Source organism: Epargyreus clarus, unplaced genomic scaffold, assembly GCF_041222505.1.
Source record: "Epargyreus clarus isolate Ecla_fem2 unplaced genomic scaffold, WU_Ecla_fem_2.2 ptg000019l, whole genome shotgun sequence".
Taxonomy (NCBI): domain Eukaryota; kingdom Metazoa; phylum Arthropoda; class Insecta; order Lepidoptera; family Hesperiidae; genus Epargyreus; species Epargyreus clarus.
In genome coordinates this window covers 4,799,903-4,822,455 of record NW_027332227.1, presented here as the reverse complement: position 1 = coordinate 4,822,455, position 22,553 = coordinate 4,799,903, and the positions used below count along the sequence as shown (strand labels likewise).

Genomic DNA, 22,553 nt, shown 5'->3' with positions numbered 1-22,553 from the left:
TATTAGGTTTACAAGGAAAATAAGTTCTATTGTATGTACGTGTACATACAATAGAACTTATTTTCCTTGTACGAGTGGGTAATGTATTCATCCCGGACGAACAAACAGTTTGGACCGACATTAAACATGTCGAAATGGGGACTAATTATGAAGTTGGAGGTTTTCGGGCAGTTGTTAATTCGAGTCATAACGCTTAACGGGCAGTGTGCCACAGAAAGACACACTCGTCGACGGATAACGTCACTCAGATTAAATGCACTGAATGGGCCGGGATGCGACAACTCACGAGTCTCACAAAGCTCCAGACGTCTCGGTCACCGGCTTATGATAATACAGCTATTGACTCACGCTTCTTTTCGAAGAAAGGAATGGTGTAATTACTTGGCTCCGGCTTCGGCGCCAAAATATCACGCCCGACTTTTGTGGTTAGTGTCGTCTATCAATTTTATGTGCATTATGAGCGAGCGATTTATGCAACGAGTGTAATGTTGCGTAGGCTTATATTATCCGTTTCTATAATTATTTATTTACTTTTGGAAACACCTTAAACTAAGGGTTACAAGGGCGGACTTAATACCTAATGGCATTCTCTGCCAGTCAACCCTGGGCGATGGCGACAGTATGTGGTAGGCATTTACACAAAAGTAAAATAAACTTAGCCTGAATAAACTGAGACATGTTATACATACAAATATACATACATACATAATACTAATAAATATATAAATACACATAAAGAATAATCATTATATATAAAAGTTATAAAAGTAAGACTCAAATGCTGGACGGCTGTCGTAAGAGATGTTCCCGAACCAATCTCTTGACCGCGCTATATTGTATATTATCTGTTATTAGGGGTCGCAATACCGGACCATCTAAGCAAAACCGGTATTTTCGGTACTGACCCCAGACAAATCCCGGTATTCCGGTTTTTTCGATATTTTCGAGATTAAGATAAAGTTACTAATTTTTATTAAGCATTTTACTATGTAATGTTAATTTAGTGGAATTCCGAAGGAAAATAGGTCCTATTACTTAATACCAAGTTAATTACAGAAGTTTATGATTTATTAACGACGTTATGAGTTCCGAATTCATCATAAATGAATTATATAAAAATATATGTGGAAAGCTGGAAAAAATATCTCTGTAGTCGTGCACTCTTGACTCGTGGCATGATGATGACAACTGGTCAGTCATCCACAGCTGCCTTGAACAGACGTTATTGCGATCCTTCGCCACCACCTTCTATGCTGGCCTTGCGGCAACACTCGACGAGGGAACACTGTGTGCTAGATTTTATAAGGTCTGTTCAGCGAGTAGGCGATCTGCCGCGTGACCTCTTTCCATCTACCTTTCACGGAACTACAACCGTAGTACTGAGTTCTCGTCCCTAAACATGCGGCCGAAATATTTTAGTATTCTAATCCAGATAATCGTAGATCCAGAGAATAGTATTTCTAGGGCATCAATTTTACGGCGATCTTGCATCCGAATCGTCTACGTCTCTGCAGCGTAGAGAAGGATAGGAAAAACTAGACTTTTCATAAGTCTTATATGTAACCTAACGATAAGGCAGACGGGCTACCTGATGGAAAGCAGTCACCGTCGCCTATGGACATTTGCAACACCAGAGGAGTCGCCAATGCATCGCCGGCTTTGAAGGAGAGCTCTTTTTACACCCCTCTTGAAGAGCCCCATGTCATAGTCCTGAGGGAATACCTCAGGAGAAAGTTCATTCCACATTTTGCACGTACGCGGCAAAAATGAACGATCAAACCGAACCGTGGAGGACCGCCACGGGTCCAGTTGATGTGGATGGAACTTCATCCTTCGGCGAGAGGTGCGATGAAGGAAAGGCGGCTTAGGCACCAGATCAAACAGTTCCTCAGAACACTCACCATTGTAAAGTCGGTAGAACTCGCAGAGGGAACCTATGTCCCTCCACAGGCTTAAGGGTTCTAACCGATCAGAGATCGCTTGGTCATCGTCGATTCGCACCTCGCGTTTCTGTACGGAGTCAAGTGGTTTAAGCTGGTATTGTGGTGCCCCTGCCCAGAGATGCGAGCAGTACTCTATGTGGGGCCTCACTTGCGCTTCATAAAGCAGAAAGAGTTGGCCCCCAGTGAAGTACTCCTTGGCTCTGTTCAGGACGCCCAGTTTCTTTGAAGCCAACTTGGCTTTAACTTCCAAATGACTCCGATACTGCACGCGAGATGTCAACTCCCAGAATCCCTACACTTTTACCAATGTTGAGCGGGGTACTTTGGAACTTAGGCGCATTGTCATAATTGTCATTGTTATAAAATATTTTGAAAATATATCATCTTCCTCTAAATGTTCCTTTTATTGTGATACACTCAAGAAATATAGCATAAAACTATAGTTACTGCACTTCCTTGTCGACCCTTTTGTATGAAGTGTAATGAAAATAGTGTGGGCCCAGTGCCGTGGTCACTGTCTATTTTCCCAGACGCGATTACATATGGTATGCAACATGTCAACCTCGAGTTCATCCATTGATCGAAACACTTCAATAGGAATATCATGTATATTAATTGCTTTGTCGCGTTTTAATAAGTTAAATAGCAGCGCGTAGTTCATCTTTGAATATACATAGATGGTTCTTTTTGTATATCATTTTTTGGCATATGTTGTGTATAAGGTCGACTATTAGAGAAAAGTGCTATGAAGTATTTTGCCATACATTGACGATTTCCTTAATTTCGGTAACTATCACACCATCAGAATCCTCAATAGCCCATGTTCTGGGTTTAAATTGATGGGTTATACATCGGATTTTTTAAGAGATCTTTTATTTCAAATCGAACCTTTTCTTTAGCTCTCCGACGAAGTTATACAATACGCCAAGTCTCACCTGACATCCAATGCTGATGTTTGTTGATTTTCATAGGTTGTGTCGATTGTAACGCTTGTTTAATATGGACTTTTGCATTGTGCCAGAATCCATTGGAGTCAATTTATATAACTTTATTTTGTTTTATTTTACTAAAAACCGAAAATACCGAATATCCCGGTTTTTGTGAAATTAAAACCGGTATTAATAAGACCTAAATTTGGCCCGGTATCCCGGTATTTTCGAAATCTCGAATACCGGATTGCGACCCCTATCTGTTATGTAGTCTGCTACAAATATATCTGTAGATGTAATATATTCACACCGCGTAAAGATTATATTTGCGCAGTCATGCTGTCCACTTAAAACTCGAACGTGAATATGAATCACCAAAGTTTAGCGGGAAGTGTTGCGTGTCTAATGTAGACGTTTTACTTTATTTATGTTTTTATACAAAATACTTATCTGTTCATATCATGCACATACGGTAGGTCGGTTTATTAATATACAAGCTTTCGCCCGCGGCAACTAAAGCGCGTATCCCCAGTCTACGGATTTTATTACAAGACTTGCTATTTTAAAATTTCTGATTTTAATATCAAAAGCTTAAAGTTGATATGTATGTTAAATTTAATCGAAGAGACTACTATGTACATTGTAGTTTATAGCGATATATTATAAAAGTTACAAACATATTGCAAAAGTGCAATAAATATGTTCTTACGATTTCTGATATTTTAACTATGTCGTCCTATAAATATTTGATAAATTAAGTGCAAATAATTATATGCATCAAGGATAAATTCATTTCATTATCTGAGTGCATATACTCTAAAATTACATTCTAGTCATGTACTTTCCTTCCGATAAAAATCCGATTGGTATTTTTCCTTGTTCTGCATCTTATTGGTATTTTCGCTGGCGATGTGTGCATGACGTAAACTATTGGTGTCTTGGAGGTCACGATCATGAATCACGCGGCGTAGGTAAAGAGCCGAGTCTGCGGTAAAGGTGTAAAATGGATCTTAGGCGTTTTTAGAGCAGAGTGATGTCAGAGGTTCGTGTACGTTTGATGTGTTTTCGAACGATATTTTTTATTGTACATTCACGTGAACATAATTTAGGAATGATAATACTAATAATACTCGTAACATGATAGATTCTCGGTATTGGTCAACTGTTATCACTTATCACACTTAGGTAATTGTATAATGTGTAATGTTAGCAGTAAATAAATCATAAACAGTTTAAAAATAGGTATTTATGAATTGTATTAATTGATGTCGGCTCATAACAGCTCATTTAAGCTACTTAGCTTATATTTAAGCTATATACGTACATTGATAAGAATATCTATTTATTTTATATATACAATACATATTAGAAAGATTATAACTTGATTAATTAATCTATTGACTAATCCTTCATTTCATAAAATCTAGATTTAAAAGATACTGGCATCAAACGATGCTAATTAAACTCGTTTTGTAATCAATTTGCACATTGTTAAAATAATAACACATGGAATGTGTAATATTGTTTACATAATATTAAGTTTCTGTGCAATATGTTTATTCATATGTGACCTCGTTTTATTTCCTTAAGAATATGATCTAGATATAGTATATGTTTTTATTCGCAAATATGATGTGTGAATGCTGTTTGACACAAATTGAGGTGTCCATCTTATTTTTTGTGATGGAGGTCAGGCAGGATCCTTCTTCTACATTAAATTGGTCACAGTTGCCCATCGGCGGTAGTGACCAATTACCATCCGGTAAACTATACGCTCGTGTACTACGTGCATTTAAAAAAAAAACGTTTGTAGTTATCATCCTTTTTTTTCAAACGTCATCAAGTTACAAATTCGTGTTAAAATCCCAACGTAGCGTGCACATATCAAATATGAGCAGATGAGGTTTATTTATAAGCGTGTCAAATGTAATCTGGCTGCGGAGGTGGGGGCCGTTGACCCCGCGGTTGGGCGCCTCAGCATGGGCGGGCGCGCGCAGCCCGCCTTCGACCAACATAAACAAATATCTCACTTGGCCATTGACAATCCTTGCAGTTTTATTGCTATTTAGATAACACTTCATTGGACACTATTGCCCCTGTTCTAGCGAGTTGTGTTTTTTGTTAAATGTCTCACTATTGCTTTCTTAGCCTTGTAGCGTTTTAAAAGTACAGTAAAAAGTTAATTTCTATTTACGTCTTTTGTCATTTCGCCTTCTAAAGAGGTACCAAACATTTTTTTTCACAGTTGTCGCGCAATAAGTTAATACACTCCAATACTTTATATGAACACAACACAAGCCAGTATTTACTATGAAAGTTCCATGAATAATGTGTAAAAGCTGGTATGATTTTGAGTAAAAGCAACTAAGTATTTAGGTCACCAGAGCTTGGAGTGTCTCGGCGTCGCGTTGTAAACATTTCGCTCGCAGGGCACTGTGTTGCGTCCTCTAACTTGCCTCTGATTAATTAGAGGATCTTAAGCTCGTTGTTAATCAATCTAACCAGTATTTTGCATACCAAGGATTGCTATTTGACAATTCTTCCGTACTAGATATTGTCAATTTTCCGTCTTTGGTGGGAAGATTGTGGATAGATTATGGCCCGTTATTTATAATCAATCTATCTTATGTTTTGCCTACAAAAGATCGATCGAATTTGAAAATTTCTTCTTACTTGACATTTTAAAATTTCGACCTTTAGTTGGTAAAAGTTGGATAGATGCTTTATTAATAATGGGTTGTACATATTTTTCTCAGTACAAATTATTTCCTAGTCAATCTTAACAATTTAAAGTGTTAAGACGTCAATCATTTCCGTATCGTAAGAATCGTGCACCTAAATGCTTAAACGACTGTTGTACTTACAAATAAGGTTAATAAAAAGTGGGTCATTTTAATCCTCGGCAGCAATAGATTGAAATTATTTTATTGTATCGAAAAACAGGTCGACGGTCTGAAGCCCAATTTATTTGTGACCTACTAAATAACTAGGCAATGAATGAAAGTACTTTTTACGCTCCTATATATTATTTTGGGCCGTTTGTGTAAGCAATAAGTTATTTTTGTGATAATATTAATAGTATGTTTACTGTATTTAGACTTGTTCAAATAATTGTTTTAGGGTTAGGCAGCGATATTTGAAATAATAGTATTGAAACCAACCATCACAACTGACATAGCTAAATCTTATAACTATATTATTATGCGATAAAAAATAATTTGTGGCTTCACAATAGACTCACAGTTTACGTAGTTTTAAAGATAGGAATTAGCGAGATTGTTTGATTCCAAATGATGATACAGCTATGTGAGAATAAGTGTATTTATATCTCTTACGACAAACGGTTAGTTTTCAGTAGAGATTCGTTTCATCTATGGGAGCAAGACGTTAGCCAGTGACCTCTGAATGAAGGCAATTAACGCCACGTGCGACACGTCTCCTTGCCGAAGGGTAAAGGGCTGGGAGACGTCGACATTCTAGCTAACAGTATCTACGCATACTCGTACACGGCCACGACCTGTTTTCCTCCTGACACAAAGGACTCTGATCCTTTGTTTCAAGGAAAATTCACAAATTCACAATGTAATTCGAATTTACTTGTATGTATGTAAATCTTTCACTAAATACTTGCGGTCACAGTCCATTCATGTGGTTTTCTAAGAAAATCTTAAACACATCAATGAAATTTGAGGACAAAACAGATTAATCAAATTTGAGGAAAATCGTAGACGAGGTTTACTGGGAAAATATCTAAATACGGAACAATGGATAAATAAATCTGAGGAAAGTCTATTTCCTGTGTTCTTATTTGGCCATATAACTACAAATGCTACAAATAGTGTAATTTGAAACTAGATGTCATAACACCATAAACTTAAGTTATATTGGATAAATGAATTTCTGGAATACCTGAGCTTGCGAAAGTATCATAAATTATTTTCAGAAACGGACACAAGCGGTGAAAGGCACGATCTACGGGTTTACTCCTCTGTACTAAATCATTTTTCTATTTTTAGTAAGAATTTTACGTTTATCTCAAACAGATAAAAGCGGGAAGGATAATTAGGAATTATAATCAAATTTAAAAACTCATTGAGATAAGAATAAACCAAGTGACTACTGTTATTTTATGTTCTAACGGTTTGTGTTAGTAACTTTTAATTACAAATATTAATTATATAAAGAAAATATCACCAGATTTCGCCATGAAAACCGATTATTAGATCACTTCGCGCTACTAAACGCAATCTGTTACAGATTATTATATGCTACGCTTCAACCATCATTGGTCAATTGAGTCGTTATGATGGTTGCTTCCCATTATTAATTTTGCTCTTGATCATTGAGTAATTTTATCTAATTGGTACAGCCAGCCGCTTTGTCATAAAAAGCGAAACAAACAAACAGACCTTGTTTTGCCGTTACAAAATTGGGTGGAGGTTTTTTATTTATGTAAAGTACGCGCGTGTCCAGTCCACCTGTTATTAAATGGCACTGCCCCCATGGACAACAAACGGATGCCAAAATAACATAAATTCGGCTGAAAGTTATAAACTATGCAGATATTCAAATACGTAGCAGTGTATTTAATATGTGGCATTTGAATTAAGTTAAAATCCAGTTTTAGCTAAATTAATTTGTGTAATTAATAAGTTATTAATTTAAATTACACTTAATATATTAAAATACGTCCAGCGGATGTCGATGTCGAATAACTTAAACATCCACAGACATTGGTCAATGTAAATTTCTGATTTCTGCGTTATAATAGCAGTATTAATCGCAGTTATGATCTGGTTTCGGTGTGGTAAGGGAGACATACTTATCCGAGGCGTTAGTCTTTAGAGTTAAAATTAGGATTGGACCGACCTCAGGTAAAACTATGGTCTTATCTGGGGTTGATTGAAGATTTTATGGACGATAGTAACCACTTACCATGAGGAAACCAGATATACTCGTAAGTAAGATTAACTGGGATTGCGGATATCCATGGACGATAGTAACCAAAATAAAAAATTCACATGAAAATATGATATTTTATTCCATACGCTATTGTATTGTGAGAGATGTAACAATGGTTTAGATTATTTTATTATTTTCGTGCCGAAAATAAAACATTAATTATTATTAATAGATTTGATGGAAGTAATGAATAAAGAGAGAGCTTAATACCGATCTACCCACGCCGATACGTAACTGTGGCTAAGTAATTGCTCCACTTATTCCCTAGGGTGTACGCTTCAGCCTCCTTGTTTTATGTTTGCTGTTTGTCCCGTCCTACTCGTTTATTTTTATCTGTATCAGCAACAAGGGGGATATGTTCAATGAATGAATACCGTATTTACGGGTTATTTTGACAGAATTAGCCCGCTTTGATAAATAATTTCATCAATAAAAGTAAATGAGATGAGAAAATAATATATTACGTAATTGTTTTGATTACTTGATATGATTTCAAGTTCTCGTTTTGGAAATGTATTTTGAGTTTCACTGTGTATTGTTTTGACTCTATCATAACCACATATTTATTTTTCATAACTAAATTATATTAACTATTTCTCTTGACGTGTTTCAGGAAAATGATGAGTGATTTATTTTACAAAAATAACTTTAAAAATGAAAACACAAATGACGCAAATATTACAAAAAAAGACTACCAATAGTTATTTTAAACATTATACTTTTAGGTTTCACATACTTAATACATTCATTTCAAAAACATTTTGTAATATTCTTTATTAATCAAATAGTTTCACTTCTTGCGCGTATACACGCTCATACACGCAATCTTTTCTTCATTAAATACACTAAAGAAGTCTAACTTCTTCCTTCTTTTTTCAAACTCTCGTTCTTTCGAAACCTGAAAATTGCAAATTACGTGGAATGAAGCAAGTGCAACCCATCAACATCGGGGTCAAGGAACTTGGTGGAGAATTAAAACGTGGATGAGGTTGCGGGGTGGTTGCTTATAGTTATAAAATGCGGGTCAGCGAGCCCTAGATGCGGATTTGGGTCAACCGCATCGCTACCTGTTCACTTTAGGCTACAACTTTGTTTTCACCGAGTACTAATGGATGGTAAATATTGATAGCATTGAAGAAGTTTCAAGTGGCAATGAACAGTACCTTAATAAAGTCCCGAACTACGTATTTTTTGTATAAGATTTAAATATTAAATGAATATGCGGACTGCACTTGATGCTAAATGTCATTGCCGCCCATGGACATCTGTAACCTAATTAAAGAACTAGAAATATAATGTATGTTAGGTATATAATGTAATTAGGTACGTCATCAAAGCTTTGAAACTTTGCATAACTTATATATAAAATCAGCAGTTCGTAACAAAATATACTCCGCACGATTTCTCCCGCTTAGTAACTATTATTGGCAGTGAAATTTTAGGGTCAATGTCAAATCGCGATATTCTATCTACAAAATCGCTGAATCGCGTTTTCACAAAATAGATTTAAACTGGCCAAACGATCTAATGGAATATTGCTTTCGAGGGTTAGAATAAAGTAGATTTGGTTTTGTGACATCCTATTTATTCGTTAACTTTAAGCTCTCATCTAATTTCCGGGCATTAATTAATAAATAGAGATTACTTTGCTCTCAGGCGTTTTATCAAAAAACGATTATAATGCCTTATTATCGCTCAACTAGGCATGTATTATAGTTTTTGATTAGATAATATTGTCATTATTATATCGGAGGTCAATGAGTTAATCTTTATTGAAATAAGCTGGGCAATTCAAAAAGAGATAATTAATTATTCTAATTAAATAAATAATGGCTTTAATCTATATCTATATTTATAAATATACTTCTCATGATTGACTGATTCATCGTCGCTGAACTTAAACAAGTGAAGCTAAAAACATGAAATTAAGGAATGACGTTCCACCAGGTATTCCACCTCCAGCGGTTAATATTTGGCCGATTTGTAAACAAACCGTTAAAATAATGTGTCGGAGTGGTCACCTGTGACGTCATAAAATGGGTACTTCAGAACACAAGCTACACCTAAAGCACTTGGTGGAGCTTCGACAGAGTCTCGGTGCGGCGGTCGTAAGGGACGAACGCATACAGAGCGACTTGGGAAATGAAGAGTGAAGTTGACTTGCGCGCACCGAGGAACTGTCTCCGTTTTGATAGTGTCCATTTAGTTGTAGTTAGATTAATTAGAATATTCTCAGTAAAGTTATTTAGGGACTATGTAAAGTATTACCAGTGATTGAGTTAAGAGACATAATCTAGTGATAAGAATATCTGTGACTGTATACGTGATACCTGTATCATAATTATCCTGACAAATATGAAGTAACAAAGATGTCGGTTCGGGAATACATTAAAAATCAACTAATTCGGCCATCCTGTTCCGACATATGTATTTCCATTTGTGATTAGAAATAAAGAAATACTGGTGTCGACGATAAATGTAAGCATAAGGATACAGTTTTGCTTACAACTGACAATGCGTTAAAAATTACTAAAGTTCTGCTAAACTACGTAAAAGACCCCTAAAAGCAGATTTCCGTATATTAGGTTATACTTTTCCTTTCAAAGCTATTTCAGGAATAAGGGTATGTGGGTCAGCCGCTTCACAGTACATTAATTTAAGGCTTTGTTTTAAGGCAGGATACACAATTTCTTGTAAATATATAGCACACGTATCTGCAAAATCGCTCAAAATGCTCAAGTATCATAGAGACTTAACTTTCAAAGTTATCTCAGGTTGGGATAAAGGGAAGTGAGTCAGGAGCTCCTGTATATTAATATCATGCGTTGTTTTGAGGTAGTACACGTAATGTAAAATAGACGTCGTCAAGTCGAAAGTCGAAAGTCGATAGACTGCCTCAAAATCCAATCGACTTTTACTTTCAAAGTTATTTTAGGATGGGAGATAGGAAAGTGATTCAGGCGCTCCACTGTACTTTAATATAAGGCTTTGTTTTGATGCAGGCCACGTAATGTCCTCACTATCTGCAATAATAGCATCTTTTATCTCCGTATAAAAGTAGAGCGCAAATCCATTCGACTTTTATTCTTCAGGATGAGTGATAGGAAAGTAAGTCAAGCACTTCACTGTACATTAATATAGTGCTTTATGTAGTGCAGGACACATAATGAGTGTAAAACTTTACATCTTGCATGGAAACAGATGGTCTGCGCGGAAATCAAATTGACTTTTCCTTTCAGAGCTATTTCAGGACGGAACAGATACGGATGTGGGTCAGGCGTTCCACTGTACATTAATTTTAGGCAGCAGCTTTGTTTTGAGGCAGGAATGGTAATGGCCTGTAAATATTGATAGCGTTTGAGAGCTTTGAATCAATTTCAAGTGCTTTACGACGTTTATTCATAACTATCATTAACGAATACGTAACGCCGATGCTAACTATAGTATCGAAATGTTATTTATGAATTCATTTACATTTTGCATGAATTTTGATTAATTTTTTTTAGTGGTCTTATTGAATGCTTGACACGTTTGTGCATGTTTGTTAATTTGATTGAATATAATTTAGTATATTTATGCAAAGGGGGCAAACAACCATGAAATTATTGATTTATTACAGTAGTAATTTATTAAATGCAACTGAAACAAATAGCCGCTCAAATTGGGGCTAACATAATAATATGTATATTTGACGGAATTGACTTAAAATTCAAATACAAGGGCTAGCATTGATAGTTTTTAACTATAATTCAAACTTTTTTACGGTTTACTGATTACAGAAATCTAATTCTAATCTATAAATAAATGATCAATCATTTACAAATAAACAATTGTATGTTTATATGTGTAGATCACGTTTAATTTTTATTTAATAATAAACTTAACCTACAATTCTTTTATAAGTTAAGTCCTATATTGCTTAGTCGTAAACGCCTCTACTTAACTTAAACTGTTAAGGATGTATAATTATTACCCGAGCAACGAGGGAGGCGGAAATGAAATGGAGGTGAACAAAGTTTTCATCCTCGAGAGAGCATCGAGTAATCCCCAAATCCTGAAAGGAGTCTTTCGAATTTAACGGTGGGTCGACGCGTGATACCTTAGGCATAAACTACAAAGGGAGGGTCCCTTCGGAGCCTTTTGTCGTTTAATGGTCGTGTTCTGTATAATTGAAAGGGACGAGGGGAGCTAATGCAGTAACTTATTTATGGTATTTACACAAAACATGATTACGCCGTTAATTAATTTTAAATGCCTGATTTTACATTACAGCTAAACTTGTAATAAAGTAGTTTCTGCCCGCGAATATCTTAGCGTGAACTTAATTATGTCCTAACCAAAAACCGGTTCGAATTATTACTATGGCAAACTTGAAATCGATCTGATGTTATGATTATGAATAAAGAAATCATTATGTCTCTTACTTTAATTACACGTCTTATATAGCAAAAATATAGTTTTTATTACGCATCTCTATAACATTTTTAACCATTTTATAATTATAGAAAAAACAACAATGTTTATCTTGCGTCAAGATCTAAATTTAATATAATCTGGATGCTACTGTAACTATAATTTAATTATGCATAAGAATGTCTATACTATTTGGAATACATATAGCCACCATATTTATTCTTAGAATCAATTGTCGATCCTAATTGAATATTCTGGGATGTCAATTTGGGAAGTGCGACCGTCATAAATTTGTTTCATCGTTAATAATAATGTTTTCGTCCATTAAATACCTGTTAGTTAATTAATTGATTAAATTACGTATCGATAAAAGCCGGCAGTTTGAATACGTTCAAACTTTGGAGTATAAACCGACCGCTTAAAGTTTTAAAGCAATAAAACTGAATTACCCAGTTTGTACTGAAAATACAAATTACCAGTTTAATCTAATCGACTAACGGAAAGATTTTGAATTGGTTTATGGTGCTAAAATTACCTTTCGTTTGTGTTCATTAGGAAGAGTAAATAAAACTTTATTGTTTTATATAAAACTGAAAAAGATTGGAATTTTGGTTCTTGTGAGTAATATGAAATAAAAAATATATAAAAAAAATTATATACGAATGCAATATGTTTTTTTAAGTGGATCTGTTGACTTCTATTCGATTTTGATTGATCATTTTACTATTGTACGTTGAAATAACGAATAAATGCTTCACCATACCACAATACGTGGTCACATTTTTTTATTGTTAAGGCAATTATATTCAATTGTCAGCAATTGGCGGTATTTATAAATCGGAACTAGTGAATTGTGAAAGCGTAAGTGCTCTCAACTAGTTCGCCCATTCAACTAGATTGACAAAATGGAGAAATACTTACTTATATGTGTACAATTTGTTAACTTTATTACTGGCTGACTGTCTGAAAAAAATGTTAAGGGTGAACAACCCTTATCACTTAGGGGTGTGAAAAATAGATAATAGCCGATTCTCAGACCTACTGATTATGCATAGAAAATTTGGTGAAAATCGGTAAAGCCGTTTCGAAGGAGTACGGTAACTAACATTGTAACACGAGAATTTTATACATAAGATTAATTTCGGGAGGTGGTAGAACTCTTTTCGTTCGACTGCAGTGGCAGCACCGCCACACCTATAACTGCCTAATTACAGCAGCATCAAGCGATGCAGTGTACTGATTTAAAAGGTGTGGTAAGGAAGACATACTTTTCCATTCCAGCATGATCCTCAGGGGTAATAGGTCTAATCTTATTTGAGATTGATTATACATGTCCATGGGCAGCACTAACCAATTACCATTAGATGGACTACATGCTCGTCTGGTTCCTACTCCTATATTGTAAAAATGGCGTTCCAACTTAATCCTCCGGCGTAGCACCGCATCTGCTGCCAAGCTCAGTCAGGAATCATATCTTGCCAGGAGCTTATTACAGACGTCCATGACCGGCAGAAGCCACTTACCAACAGATGGACCGCACGCTCCGTTGCTACTTTTACATTATAAAAAAATTGGCTTCCTTAATGCATCTTATTTTCTTCGCAATTTCCATTTCGTTTAAACTTTTAGAATGTATAATTAAGATCCCCTCTCAGAATAATGAACGTGTTTATTAACGGGTAATTAACTGATTTTCATTAAACAAGAGATTGTCCTCCGTAATCACTATTCAGATGAGATTTCGTTGTTTGTGTATTCAATTAATTTGTGATTAATTCTTAATGGAGACTCAAATTATTACATGGAACGATCGTAATATACGAGTATGTTATGTTACTCGTTATAACACACACAGTAACACAACTTCGTTTTCCTTATTTGTTGACCCCATCATAGACTTTAGTAGGTATTCGAGAATTTATTTCTCGAAAGCTCATTTTTTAATTTGTTCCTAAAATATTAAACTAAAATAAATAATTAATTTAATTTTAAGTAAACTTTAATTACGCTGAAAGTTATAAATAACACGTATTCGTACTACTTATGTATCTTAAATATTTCCAAAAAATGTTTTTCTTTCGTATTTTTCTTCGAAGGTTTTTAAACCATACTCCCACTAATGTGTATTGATCATTGACTGTAAATGCTTCTTTTTGTCTTCGCACATATGACTCAAGCAATGGTATGAATTTTACATTAATGTCCCGGATTCCAATCCCAGGCAAGCTCTTTTTGGAAGTCACGTTAGAAAATCAATACATCGATGATGAAACAAAGAGATCAACAAAGACTAATTGGCTTACAAAAATGGCTGATAATGAAGATAATTTTAAGAATGGTTTATCAGCCCATAATAGCATTGGCCGCATTTGTAAATCTCACGAAAAGTTATTATTATAAAACAAAAAGTAATTGCTAAAGTTTTCTTAAAATTAATTTATTCAAAATATAACCATTTAATAATTATTTAGATTAAAGTATTTTTTTACTTGAATGAATGGAGCATGAAGTTATTTCTATGTAGATATATACATTAACGACTTTGAGACGCAGACAGGGTGAAGACCAACGACCTCTACTAAATTTTCATTACAAGCTTCAGTCGGGTTCTGAATGAAAATGTTTTCTCTAGAGCTAGTTTGTTTTGTTTTTTTTTATTTTACGTTTTAACTTATCTCGACCTCTCCGAAGCGGCTGTCGATTATGTTTTTATTCGCTAAAAGTAGTAGATTTGATGGATGCTAGTAGGTATCTACTGTTAATTGACTAGAAACTAGAATGTCAAAAGGCTTAAAAGAAATATTGGGCACTAAAAGCAATGATATTGCTCAATGCAACTTTTACAATTTTAACACTTCATTTTTTTAAACATATATACCATATTATTTAGTTATTCTAGTATGAAAATCAACTAAGTTATTTTGAGAATGAAACGAAAGTACGCACGCAGAACCAATAAAGGCTGAAGTAGTCTCCAAATCAAAATGTCCTATACCTACTAGATATATGTAAGAGCCAGTTTTCTTAATATAATCAGTAAACAAATTGATTGAATTAAGTAATATAAATAAAAATACATCCATTGTGCTATTGATGCTAACAGTAGCTAGGTTTCAGCTCGGTACGCAGAGTGGTTCAGCACAATAATCCAATAAGTACGGTATGAACCCATGACTCATGAATCGCATGCTCAACCCCTAGCCCTTAAGGCTATTAAGCTTTGAATTTATGTAATACTATCCCTGCACTCACTCTATCTAATATTTATTTAAAGAGGAACTCGGGGAGCGTGTGTATGCTAATGTTACGTAGTAACATATCATTAAAGTTAATTAACGGATTGTTTGAATCCGTAATGAATACAAAAGTACGTAACAACAAAAGCACGGGTCAGTCACCCTATGTTAATGTAAGTACTCGCTGTATCCTCTCACAAGTGTAGCTTATAACTGAATACAACAAAGGGATTAGATCATGAGAGTAGCTACGAAGCTTCGACATCGTAACTGAATGCGATACAAAAATTACAATAATTTTGGATAGTGTAGGAGTCTAAATGATCCACGGATACAGAAGCCATGTATGACAGATGCGTTCCTTTATAAATAAAAACAATAAGGTAACCAAATAAATTATAAGTGCATTTACAATTCCTTGAAATCTAATATCTTTAAGGGTATCTGAAATCGGTAAAATACTTTTCATGCCATACTCAGATCCTAAATTCCATATCCGTAACATCCGTAAAAGATTACATCTGATGTCAGGCACAGATGTGACAGTCATATAGGATATGTCTCAACTTGCACAGTTTGTAACCAGGAAGCTAAAATACTTCGAATTTGGTAATTTGCCTTGTCACCTCACGCAGGTATCAAGGAAGTTAATGGTGTACTGAAAATCTATTTTCCTACAGATTCTTCTCAAAGCATTCCTACATTTAGATCTGTTTGTTTATGGGTGGAAGAAACTTAAAATACGGGATTTAACTCGCAGGAGAGATATAAGTGTAAGAAACATTTGGGTCCTTAAAAACTATCCTGAATGGAGCTATATATTTTAAAGGTACATTGTTATTATGACACCGCCATAAACGGATGCGGATGTTTGGGACAAAGAACCAAACTCGAGTCGCAGTCACGTGCACGGATTTTATTATTTCATGTCATAGTTTATGCTTCGCTCGCTGCATTATGAAAAGGCGTATTAGGATAATGGAATGGAACATACTTAGCATTATGACGTGAATGCTATGAAAACATCTCATGTAAATAATCTCATGTCTCTATCAAGATAAATTGTTTTATGTATAAATTGTCTTTTAAGATTCTTTAGTTTTAATCTGTGATACGTTTGTAAAGATTGAATTAGTAATCTTGGGTTGAAAGTGGTGGAACCGTTTGTAATCCTGCTCTAGAATCTCCGACGTCATAACAATTCCTGGTTGATAACAAGAGGGTGTAGAGCAGAGACTCTTACACGAGTGACGAGACGTTCCAACTTAGTAGAAAGCTTATATATTCCTTCCGTCGCAAGTAGTCTTTAATAGACTGCATTCTTGCCACTTCTATACATAAAAGTAGAATTTCCATTACATTAAAGTACAAAATTCCATATACAATGTTATGCTTCAATTCAAATCTGTGACCAAATCCGTAACGATTAGGTACATTAGCAATCACGTGTACTTATATCTAAATTAACCATATATTTACGCATGGGGTGATTCATTTATTACAGTCATGTGATAAAACCCTCCCAGCGCCACGATAAACGTTTGTGTTGTGTGTTTCCGTAAATGCTCATTGCTCATAGATATATTATCCTACTGAATATAATATATGTATGGTAGATGCTATATGACAATTAGTCATAACTTAACTCAAAAGATGTTGCTTTGTTAAAGAAATAACGCATTAACACGGAATTTAAGAAAACCTTTTAACATTAAACACCTTTTACAGAACGTAAATTACTCAAAAATCAAGGACTTTTATTGACATAAAAATGTTTCATTATATTTAATGCATGTCACGTCACGTTATCGAAATATTTTTCAATGTAATTCCAAGATTCGCGTGAGTGACGTGTATTTAACAGATTGTAGCGTATTCAGCATTCGAAGAAAAGAAACGCTATGTCATAACGCCGAGCCAAACACGACGTACATGTTACATTTCAACAGTTCCATCTGATAGAGTAACGTGATTAATGTACAATATTTACGATAATGTAATTTTAGTATAATAACTTTCTTGGAAGTGATAGCAACTGCTTCGGCGAAATGTTAACAATTGAGTGAATTATTATTCTGAGTCACGACAGAACAATAACACAAAGCGCTTAGGATAGTTAAGCGTTTTGTCTGCTTGATTTTTAAGTACTACTTTTTAGCTTATGTCAACGATATACTGATAGGCTTGAAACTCAACCTCTCGAATCCTTCGTGAAGAAACCTATACGCCTTCAAGTTATTTTAAGACCAAGTAGGGACCCAAAGCTGTGTGAAGTCAATCCGTACTTGCTCAGCGTGGTGGACTAGGGCCAAAATACCTCTCAGTCTAAGAAGTGTCGTGCCCAGCAATGTGACGGTACTGCATTGATAACAAAAATACAGAATACAGTACATGGTACGTGGTACGAACATATTGAAACGTAGTAGCATTAGCTCGGCTTTGTGATAATATCCAGCGTGCAGCCGGCTCCGCCCCACTGACCCAGTGACACGGTACTCGGAGCAGAAAAAGCTCCACGGAATCGACTGAACAAATAAACGTGTAAATATTCCCTCCCCCACCGCACATTACAAGCACGCTTCGAGCCCTGATGAATGATTAATGAATCCAGAATCGTTCACATATTTTTTTAAATTAAATTTGCATATTCTCTCTCTCGCATCGAGAGGAGCTAACACGCTCGCGTGACACACATTTCGCGTTCCTCCTGAAATTTAAACGAAAAACACGCGACCGAAATAATGTCGAATTAAATTTTACTTTGACAGCACTTGGGGGCTTTTTTCTGTCACGTATACTTGAATTAATCCGCTAAGGATACGAGTGGCATGAATAGAAGCGTTTAACATTACCGTTATTAGAGTTCGAAATATATGTGCAGAGTCTAATAGCAATATCCCAAAATCGAAGTCATACAGATATTAGACATCTGTGCAACATGCAACACATTCCTTGCATCTGGTTGCTGTTCATACTTCTTGTTTATTATCGGTATCTGTGGTAAATTCATCTAATATGAAATCGTTATACCAGCGGAGTCGTTATGTTACGAATATTCACCCAGTAGGTTTATGTTTCATGGGTCAAGTTTCTGGATATTTTTTAGACAAAAAAATGTTCGGTTCGTTCAGCTATTCGTTCCATTCGTATACGCAGACGGCAGCTAACACGGAGTTATTCGTTGACATTCCTTTTTGTAAAACCAAAAGCTACGTAAGGGAATCAATTTCGGAGGGAGCGCCAAATAAATCCGCAACATTTCATGCCACTTTGGTTGTAGATTGCATTCGGTCGCAGCTGCGTGACTTATGTTCGGTTGCTCACTAAACCTAGTCTGCTTAAACAAGCTTACGTTATCTCCAATGGTATTTATATATCTAGATATAAAGTCGTATCTATATACGACTGTGTCATATCTATTGTCTTTAGTACTTTAGTACGCCAAATAAACGTCGACGATAATATAAGTAGGTACTATTTATTTACCTGTGGTAGAGCTACGTGCTCCGTACGCTCGCCACGTAGCTTCCATATCAGTGGCTGAGGGGATATGCGTCATATATTTATAGTGCGATGTACGCCCCTAAACAGCAACAGTCATAGCTCAATATGAAATAGTTTTACTGGTTTAATTCCTATGAACAATATTTTGTGTAATATGTTGCAGTGGTATGATTCAGCTCAAATTTCCAATGTTATTGCATCAGTAGGAAAATAAACAAAGATTAAGAAGAACGTAAAAGTCCAAAGTTTACGTAAATTATTTGATCTGATGTTATGATAACATTATTTATTTATATCGTCGCCAGTTCTCACCTTGTTATGAGTATTACTCTAAACGTGTAGACTCTAATAGGGCAAAATAAAATATCAACATGTGTTGCACACCCGTGCATATGGCTCCGTTAACACAGCTCCACTAGACGTTTTTTATTGTCCATACAAAACTCCGCAGCGCCGAAAGCTCTGAAAGTAAATCAGGGACTTGTAACCGTTATTTATTCCCCTTACAACTTAGAATTTAGCCAAGTTCAGCAGACACTGTTTACAGAACCCGGCTGCTATATCACGATTCTCTTCTCCGCCAGGCGTTAATCTTGATTTGAGTCAGGATTTCAACGGCACATTTATCAAATAATATTTCACGTCGAAATCGATTTCGGTCGGTGGAGAAAGTAGCAAAATTTTTCGTCAGCGGATTCGTGCTCGAAGTTACTGGCATTGTCCTCCAGTCGAGCTCGGAAAGTTTATAATTAATGTTAGGGAAAAATTCCAGTGAAGGAAACCGAATGGTTTTCACTGTCGCTTAATCAAACTCGAGGTACAGCCGTTAATGACGAACTCCACCCTCGGACAGCCAATATTGTTTACTATTTTCCCGCTTAATTATAAAAGTTTCCCCGTAATAGACTAGGAAACAATTAGTTGTTGTTGAAGTTACATAGTCTATCGCAGTCAAATATACATAATTTTGAACAACTTGAACAAACTATTGTTTAAATTTTGTTATTGCCAAAAATCATTTTGTATAATTTCAATTAAATCGCTTGGTGTTTTACAAAACCAGATAATATAAAAGATATATATTTATGTTGACATTCCCTATTACTAGTTAGTCATTAAGTGAACAGCAGAGAAGCTACAGTATAAATACAAACTTGACTCCACTCCTTAGATAAGTAGTTGTATAAAAATATTTCAAGCATAGTAATACAAGCCGGGAATCTTGCAAATTAGTATTTTCGTTCGGAAATGGCAGCAAAAAGTGTAAGTTGGCGAAGCCGTTAATTAGGAGGATGGCGCGGGAGCGGCGGTTCAACTCCGCCCGACTCAAATAGAGATTTAGAGCCACTCGAGGTGGCGAGACCGAGCAAAAAATACGATCGCCTTTCTGCTCTCGGCTTTCTCTCAGCTACTCTATTACCTTGCACTTGCACTGGAATATCTTTTAGCAAAAAGCAAGGTTATCTTAGGACGTAGGTACTTGCTCTTTTTATGCAACGGTATGTAATGTCATTTCGGGGGTGGTTAAACTTTTATGATTCGAATGCAGCGACATCATTCATGCTTATTTCTGCTAAAAAGGTACAATACATTTACTTACACTTGTAAATGCGATACGGGTTCATATTCTATAAGCATTGGAACGTAACGGTCAGTGGTAGCAACGCATCTACGATTGACCTCACGTAGGACTTCTGACATATCTAAAATCAGATATAGTATAATGATAATCATGCCCATGTATGATCGAAACATACGTGCATCACAAACTATGCACAATAGTTAAATATATTCAGTAGAAAAATGAATTATTATAATTTAGAATATTCAATTAAATCAAGGTTCTAAGAACAAAACAATTGTTAGTGTAAAGCACACGACCTCTGGTGTAACTCCAGGTCTGAATTAAGATTTAGTGCGACTCTACCCAACGAGTTCCAAAACATGCTAACAAATCTCTGTACTTTAACAACGTTTGCTTAAATGAGATAATCACGCTAAAATTTTTAACACATTATAAAATAATATCTTATTACGCCACAATGTGTTTTAACCATCATTCATCAATTATACGTAATAGAAGTAATAGTAAATTATCGCTTTGTTTTCATTTATTCACATTAGTGTTAAATTACCGCTGATAGATTATCGTACAATTTTAATTAAAATCTACACTATTTAATACCCAAAATTTCATGCACATTTGTGATTCATTGGGTAAATGTTATTCGCTTGTTATTGCTTTGTCGCTTTTTTTTTAAATTTTATACCTTTTACAATCAAAACATTTAACTTTATCATTGACCTTTAAAGTATTTACAAAGTCAAATGATTTATTTATTAGAAATTATTTTCTCAAAAACTGAAGATATTGAACGTCTCAAGAACAATTGAAAAGTTTATCGTGTACTTTATTTTATGTGCCTTAATTTTTTAACCCATTGTTTTTTCATTTTCGCAGCATCTCGCCGCCTCAGCGAATACGTAGAATACTTCGAGCCGCTCGAATACGACGCGAGCGTTGTCCACACGCACCATGTACGCACGAGACGGTCGCTCGACGCGCCAGACCTGCGCCTCGACTTCAACGCGCACGGCAGGAGCTTCCAGATGCGACTGCGGAGGGACCTCTCGGCCTTCTCTGAGGACTTCAAGGTGAGGCAGCGAAGGCAGCTAGACTAGTCGTTCGGGAATTCGTAAGGATCGCTTTATGCTTGATAAATAATGCCTAACAACAGCAGTGTAGAGCTGTTGAGTTCTGGTTTAAAAGTAGTAGTAGTAAAGGAGACGTAATATTCCGAGGCGTGTCAAATTAGTTCTTATAGGTATTGACGAATCTTTGGCTGACACCAGGTAGGAATCTTATCTGGGGTTGATTACGGATGTTCATGGGCGGCAGTAGCCATTTACCATCAGATGGACTGCATCCTCGACTGTTACTCTATATTTAAAAAAAAATCTATATCTGTGTGAAGTTTACCTCTCTAGCATAGCGCCAGAATGGTGGACTATATCATCCGGATCCGCGATCCATTTCACATTGTTAACAAATCAGTGTCATCTGCAGACTTAACAGACTAATACGAGAAGTTTTGGTTGCTATCTATAGGAGGAAATAAATATTTCTCTGTCAACTATTGGTGGAAATAAATCTTTACGAATCATTAATCAATAGAGTCGAGTCTCTTCCTCTCTTCGAGTTAACTTATGGGGTTTGTTGTCAGTGCCTTAGTAGCACAATAAATATTAGTTTAAAAAAACTAAAAAAAACAAGCTATTGCTCATCGAACTAAAAAGTAGAAAATATTTTTAATAACAAAGAGTTTAATATTACAGTAGTAGAAGATTGAACAATCAATCATAATGAATCGCCTCAAAATAAAATTATAATAAAATTTAAGTTATTCAAATAATAATTCAATTCAGAGTAAAAAGTGCGGGGTGTTTGATATTTTAAATCATTCTATTGGCAATAAACTATGAGAAAAAAGTTATGAACCGCAGTAAAATATTTATTTTTAATTTTTAGTCTGTCACAAAGTCATAAATTGGGGAATTAATTATCT

The 22,553-nt window shown here is 35.3% G+C and overlaps 1 protein-coding gene across 1 annotated transcript in view; it reads left to right on the top strand.

The window, feature by feature from the left end:
- Positions 1 to 22,553, top strand: part of kuz (zinc-dependent metalloprotease kuz) — an 83,404-nt gene that overhangs the window by 14,192 nt on the left and 46,659 nt on the right. Inside the window, exon 2 of the mRNA XM_073083586.1 lies at positions 21,449 to 21,642. Within this exon, the coding sequence (XP_072939687.1) occupies positions 21,449 to 21,642 (194 nt within the window). The remainder of the gene's footprint in view (positions 1 to 21,448; positions 21,643 to 22,553) is intronic.